General features: G+C 40.1%; 1 protein-coding gene across 1 annotated transcript in view; it reads left to right on the top strand.

The window, feature by feature from the left end:
- Nucleotides 1-6,616, top strand: part of znrf1 (zinc and ring finger 1) — a gene marked incomplete at its 5' end in the record, with an annotated part of 56,054 nt that extends 49,438 nt beyond the window's left edge. Inside the window, 3 exon segments of the mRNA XM_035664640.1 lie at nucleotides 2,653-2,758; nucleotides 4,691-4,779; nucleotides 5,478-6,616. Of these exon segments, the coding sequence (XP_035520533.1) occupies nucleotides 2,653-2,758; nucleotides 4,691-4,748 (164 nt within the window).
- Between the last annotated feature and the right edge of the window lie 978 nt (nucleotides 6,617-7,594).

Below are 7,594 nucleotides of genomic sequence, written 5' to 3' on the forward strand. Positions count from 1 at the left end.
TTTTTTTTTTTTTTTACATATGGTTTAGAGATGTTCCAATCCCCTCGAACTTTGAGTGTTGGACATGCATACAAGTGCTTTTTTTTGGTTTGGGTTGGTTATGGGTAGAATATTAGGTTAAGCCAGTCAGAGTAAGAGTAGGACAGGTGTGATGACTAGGGGTGTAAAAATACTATGAAATATTTTCTTAAAATTAGATTTTTTTATTAAATTTATCGCCAAGCATACAGTATCATAATATATCACAATATATTGAATTGTAACCCCTGTATTGTGATACGTATGGTATTGCCAGATTCTTGCCGATACACAGCACTAGTCCTGACTTCACATGACTTTCTTGGGAAAATATGGTGAAACAGGACATTGCTGGGAAGTAGAGCAGTAAAGAGAAGAATGATAAGCAGTTAAAGTAGAGAAAAAAATACACAGAGTCAGTTCACCACCAATCATGATGCGCAAAGAAAAAAAGCTGCAGATAATTGGTGACAAGCTGCGATCAGCTTGGCTCTTAATTGACTCACTGTGGATTAGAAGCTGGGGTTTCTGCTTTACCAGCCAGCCAGTCTCAAACTGGGGCAGCAGCCAGGCTGCACAGTCTTTGTAGAGGTGGCCCACAGTGACAGATGGGAAATAAGGTATTGTGTGAAATAACATGTTGTACTATATTATCTGCTGTATATTTCAGGTTCAGAGTTCAAAGCTTTATTTGTTGCATGCAGTGTATTTATTCTCAGTGTGTTACGACATCACACCATATGCATGAAGTGCAGCTTCTTGCAGCTGTGCTTTCTGTACTGCTGTTTGTGTGTCATGTTAGAGAAGATAACTGTAGCTTATTATATGTGTGCCCTTCCTCTATTCCCCATAATTTCCAAAAACACACTTCTTCATCATTCAGCTTCACCATGAGGCACAACCAATTAGGACTGCATATGGTCTTAACATCACATTGCAATTGCAATATGATTTGCAATTAGCAGGAATGATCATTTTTGCATCACAAATTTACGAAGCTTGGAGCAAACAAACATGTTTTCTTACAATGGAGAACGAGATTTGTAGGCCAGGGCATCTCCTCAGAACTACAGTACAGTTATAATGCTGTTTGTCACACAATTCACATTTATCAAAAAATTGCAGCTTCTGCGATTTGCATATTGCACTGGGCCATATTGCGATTAATTGTGCAACCCTACTACCCATTTCCATCTCCAACTACAGGACTGAAGGGGGTGATACTCTGTGCCTACACCCCTAAAGCAAGGGGACCACATTTAACCACGGACCTTATTTCAGGCATCTAACAAAAAAACACATTCAAATAACACATTATCTTCGAGACAGGGAAACCAGAGGGTCCAAACTCATTTCCAGGTTTTACGACTCATTCACAAGCAGTTTTTGTGTCTAGTTGTGCAGCCTAAGGAGAGAGACAGAGTAAGGTGTACTGGATGGAGAAGGGTTAAGTTAGCAGTTAGCTGTGAATATAATATGAATGTTTGGTTTAGGCTAAAATTTTTCTGAACATAAATGCTACAGCTTCTCAAGAATCAAGCAGTTCCTGAGTTTTGTTTACCAGCATGTGAAAACACAGTGTTTAGCCTTTAAGCTTGCTGCAACATCTGCCCAAGTAAAGAAGATTAGCTTAGTCTTTGACATATAATAAATAATAACTTCATAATCTTGGATTGTTAGTCATGAATATTTAATGTTATACTTAAAGGACCAGTACGTAGGATTTAGTGGCATGTAGCCGTAACTAAATACCACTCGCTTTCCAAGTGTGTAATTCCGGTGAAGCTTCGGTGAAAACGCAAAAGGCCCTATCTAGAGCAAGTGTTTGGTTTGTCTGTTCTGGGCTACTGTAGAAACCTGTAAGTTTAACATGACAGCCTCCGCAGAAGAGGACCCGCTTCCTCTGTAGATAAAAACAGCTCATTCCAAGGTAACAAAAACACAACAATTCTTATATTCAGGGTGATTATACACTGAATTATTATAAAACATACCTATGAATATTATATTCCATTTCTGCCAATACACAATAACACTGGACCTTTAAAATTTGAAGCCAAGGATTCAGGGGCGTTAAATGTGAACATGCATGTGAATAAAACTTGTGATCAACTTGCTGTGCAGTAGCGTAACACCACATTTGCGATATTACCTTATTTATTTTTTCTTCCTTCCAAGCTTACAACTGACTGAATGACAACAACTGACTGAATGTAAAAAAAAAAAAAAAAAAACTTTAGAAACTATAGTTGAGGTTTTTAGACTGCCTTATATAGTTTATAGACCATTCAAGACTTTTTAAAAGCCTTCGTTCATTACAGTAAATAGCTGTGTGGAAATAAAAGTATACAGTGGTGAATTTTCATATGACGGACGCTGTTATTTTTCTACAGTGGAAATGGACTTGAGGCTCCTAATTTATCCTGAATCTTTGTGCATTTTCATTGGTACAAGCAGAAACTAACCACTATATCTGCTCTGTGTAATGCACCAACATGCTCTCGTAACTGCCCTCTGCTGTGTTTGATATGCTGTTAGAGTCTGAAATTGTCTTTGGTGCATACTGATACATGCTCTGCTCTGTGTGTATGTGTGTGCGTGTGCGTGTGTGTGTTTATGCACCTGCCACTTTAGATGATGTGTTGGCGAGGGATGCCGGTGAGTGTGTGATCTGTCTAGAGGAACTGCAGCAAGGGGACACCATAGCCAGACTGCCATGCCTCTGCATCTACCACAAAAGGTGACACACACACACACACACACTCGCACACACACAGATTTGAATCACTGCCCGTTATATAATTTTGCACTTCTTCTAATTAAATCCACTCAGTGCACTCCAATAAAAACATTCCTTAAAGATGGACAGTAGCTACTTGTTGCTTTTGATTTAGAGGTTATTCATATAATATCATTGGACAATAAAGGTGCTGCGTGTAGCTTTTCTAAACTGTCAGATTAACTAACTGATAACTCGGAAAAATTACCATAAACAAATGAGAGCTGCTAGTTTTTCCAAAAGTCTTATAGCTGAGTGTGCATTACCCATCAACACTAGTGTTTCCTGTCACAAGTTGGATGTTGCTTCTTCAGTTTTTTTCCATTGGTTTTAATGAAAAACACAAACACGCTAAATATGTTACTTAATTGATTGATTTTGATTGGTATTTGCATAATATTGCATTAATATCCTGGATTTCAATGTAAATAAGGGTTTTACAGGATACCTTGATCTGCTTCACAACCCTTTATAAGTTGAAGGAAATCCCAATTTTTAGATGCTTTAGATTAAGTATTTCCATTTTAAAGCCACTTTATATTTCTACTTCACAAAACTTGAGAGAGAAATTGTGTAATATTTGCTAAACTGCATGCATCTGACAGTCTGTAATATTGCAGGTTAAGACTGATTGGATTTCACACATGTATAATGGATGTGTTGCTACTGCAATTCAAATGTGCATTATCATTAGCATTAGCATTAGCATTAGTATTATGGTTATTAGTAGAGGTTCTTCCAAACATTTTGGATGACTTTATTGACCTTAAAAAACTATTTTGGTTTAAAAGGTCCAATCCATTGCACAACTGTGAATTACTTGATTTTGTTTTTTTATATGCTATACTACTGCTACTTCACTACACCTACACTAAACTGGGATAAGGGATAAACTGTCTGTCAGCTATACAAGTAGTTAATTACTTTGTAAATAAAGAGTTTATATGCAAAACATGTGGTTAACCTTTAATTATTTTGCTAGTAATAATGTTAGCGAGCATGCAAGCTAAGGTTAGCCAGCTGCAACCCAGCTACATTGAATAATGACACCAGCCAGCCCACAACGCCAGCCCCAGATCAGCCCCAGGAGTCTGGATGAAGCTAGCTTACAGTATTTTGCTACATTAGCTAGCTAGCAATTTGTCCATGTTATCAAGCAAGCTAATATTATCCGATAAAACCACAATATCATAATATATTTCACAAGCTTTGCAGTAATGTTAGCTTTGACTTTGGACTGTTGTGGTGAATGCCAGTCATTTGTAGACGTTAGCCATTTCTAAGCTAACATTAGCTAGTGTGTCACACTGATACTGTGTGGAAGCAGAGAGAGCAGACACATTCTTTGGATCTAGCAGAAAATGTGACCTGCATCCATACACAGCAACATATAAAAAACAGTCCAAAGGCAACCAAGAGAGTCGGGAAGGTCTTGGTTTAAGATACGTTTCAACTTGTTCACACATTGGCAATAAAGAGAATCTTACAAATGACAAATCGAGCAACATTCTGAATGCAAAACTTTATACTTGTAATGGTGGTACGCCTTCTTTTACTGAAGTAAACGATCTTCTTCTTTGTATTACACACCAATAGTAATAGAGAAATGTTGTTAAACGGTTCCATAAAATGCAGTGAGGATGTGAAGTTTAATGCACATGTGAGTGTGCTGTAACACTTCTGTTTTCCACTGGGTCTCATTTATATATTGTATATTGCGTATGTTCTGATAACGTGGGAGTGCATGGAGGCCTTCCAACAAGCCTACGTGTTACTTTAGCAACAATCCTCTGTAGTACTGAATCCATTTAAGACTACAATGTGATTAAATTGTTATCTTGTGATTGGTTTGACAGAATAACTTAATGACTGTGTGTCTATGTGTATCTGTAGCTGTATAGACTCTTGGTTTGAGATCAATCGATCCTGCCCTGAACACCCCTCTGACTGACCACTATGGCCCACTATGAATACTGTTCAAGGTGAGACACACAGCACATACACACTACTCTCTGAATACTAATTATTGCAAAATACCACTGTGCAAGTAAACCACTGTACAGAAGCTCATGTTGGCTTTGTATTAAAATTCAGATGGGGTCCAGTCCCTGTCTTCCTCTGGTGATATGATGGACACAAATTAATTGTAGAACTGATTATTGCTCTGTATGGGAAGACTTTAAACATCATTTTGGAGGGGAACATTTTAAATAATAATATATATTTATTTGTACAACCCCTTTCTAAGGCCAAGCTACAAAGTGCTTTACAGTGCAGAAACAAGATAAAACCAGCTCCAATAAAACATAAACACAGAATAGGAACATATTAATACTGTCTACAGCCATGCCCTGTGACGCTGTAGGCCTCCTTAGAAATAACCATGCTTTGAGATGGATGCCAACATTAGCATGCTAACATCATAATCCCAATGCGAATGAATGAATGTTTAACAGGGGTGTTTACAATATTCACAATCTTAATTTAACACATTAGCATGCTGAAATTTGAAGATTAGCACTAAACATAAAGTTCAGCTGAGGCTGATGATCCTTTAAAAGGATACAAAACAGTATGTTTTGTAGGTATTTGGTAATAAACCAAAAGTACTGGGTAAATTAAATATTAAATTTGATCGTGCAATATGAAAAGTTAACCCCTCCCTCCTCTCTGTCTCCAGGACATCTGGTTGTCCTGCTATGGATATCTGGACACAGACGCAACCAAATCTGATGAAACAATCAAAGTGATCAACACATACTTATCCTGACAGAATCCACCATCCTAACCAAGATAATTATTCCTCGTGAACTGAACCAAAAAACCTGCCCATCGTACATTAAAGGGCCCCTCCCGAGCCCTCCATTTAACGTCTGCTTACAACAACCCCTTCCCTGCCCCTCCTTCCCTCCCCACCCACTTCTCCAGGCTAACAAAGTCCATTGAAGGGCTTCATCTGCCTCAACCCCCCATCCCCTCCAACTCGAGTGGCCATTTGCCTCCCTGACGTGCTCAGGTCCTCGCAGGCCTCCAGCAGCTGGCCTTCCATCTTGGATCCAGGCCTGTCAGTCATTTGTGTCCAGCCCTCCCATGGCCTTAACTGGAGAGAGGAGAGGAAGCAGAGCAGGGAGCGGGCAGGAGGGAAGAGGAAGGAAACCACGCGAGGAAGAAGGAAGACGAGGAGGAGGAGGGGGAAGAGAAGGAGGAAATTGTTGAGGATTGTTGAGTTGCAGAAGCTTGCTTCAAGAAACAGACTTGTACATTATTTGGTAGGCCTCTCATCTCACAACAGGACTCCAACTCGGTGACATTACAGACTGGGTTCCAGTGTGCTTCTTTCTCATAGTTCCTGCCTCAGTTCTGCAGCCCTCCTCGTCAAATTTGACTCATAATAATCAAATTAAAGTACCCAAAATGCTTCTTAGATCCGGGTTGTGCACACCTGGGCAGGCAGGGAGGGATGGAGGGTTAAAAAAAATGTCTTGTGTGTACAGGATGGATTGGGGAGCGGTCTGAGCATGCTCAGTTCTGATTAGGAGGGAGAAAGGGGCCAGCAATGTAGTTTACGCTCCTACTGTGTAACGTGTGTTTGGGATGCTCCAGTGTCAGGCTTCACCCGGTACGTGTATGTGCACTGTGTGTGTGTGTGAGAGAGAGAGCTTGGAAACATAGCTTTTGCTGAAGCCTAGTGTGTGTGTGTGTGTGTGTGTGTGTGTGTGTGTTTGAGAAAGCGTGAAAGGTCAGTGTAGAGGGCTGACTGGAACAGTGCCGTGTGTGTGTGTGTGTGTGTCTGGCTGGTATTTGAAATGTTACAGGTCTAGATGTACCTATGTTCCTCCTGTTGGTGTGGTGTGACTGCCACGTCCGTTACACCTTGGTGACTTGCTAGTTTAACCGTGGTCGGCCAAACACGAAAGCAAAACATGACATATTGTAAATGACACGCGTAACCTCTCTTGGTTCTTTCTTTTCAGATCTGCCAGATTTTTTATGTGACCATGATTAGTCATTTTCTCGTGAGAGCCTCGAGTGTCGAGAGCGTGCGTGTGTGTGCGTCTCCGTGCATATGACTGTTTGTGCATGTGTGTGTGTGATTCAAGAGGCACCTCTTGGTCTATGCTACTGTCAGTCCCCCCCCCCCCCCNNAAGTTGTGTTTCTGCTAGAGTAGGTCTGGCTGACTGCGACTGGAGACGTGAGCCACTCAGACCCGAAAAAAGGACTCTAGTCCCACTGTGGATCCACTGAACGGGGCTTATTTATTCATTTGTTCATATTTAACAATATTTGTTTGATATTCCAATCATGTGAGGTGTTAACTCACTCTTCAGAATGCCAAGAGCTGATGTATGAAGACTACTACAAATCAACATACAAACAAACTGCATTTACAAGCTACTGTAAACAAATGGTGGAATAAATTGTGCTAGATGACAGACTCCATTTTCAACTTTCATTCTGTGACCCAGCACTGGGTTTCCCATCAGAACATCTTAATCCTAAGATCATTGTCGGCCAATTAGACACACAATGTGTACAGTATGTACTATACCTGTATATTAATGGGACACGGTGTTACAGTTAAAGTCTCAGGAGAAATCCACCCTTGAATCGTCTCCCGCTCTTACATCAGGAGTTATTTTGGGATTGAATGTGACGTATCCACTTTCTGTGTAATTTTATTTCATATAGTCATTTTACTATGTTTCCCAGACTGCTGTTTGACAGTTAATAAGGAAGGGACTGTGTATTGTACTACTATGACATGCTGACATACTGGGGGTCGCCAAAGCTTCACA

The sequence above is a fragment of the Morone saxatilis genome, unplaced genomic scaffold, assembly GCF_004916995.1.
Source record: "Morone saxatilis isolate NCDOM2014 unplaced genomic scaffold, NCSU_SB_2.0 Contig2, whole genome shotgun sequence".
Classification (NCBI taxonomy): domain Eukaryota; kingdom Metazoa; phylum Chordata; class Actinopteri; family Moronidae; genus Morone; species Morone saxatilis.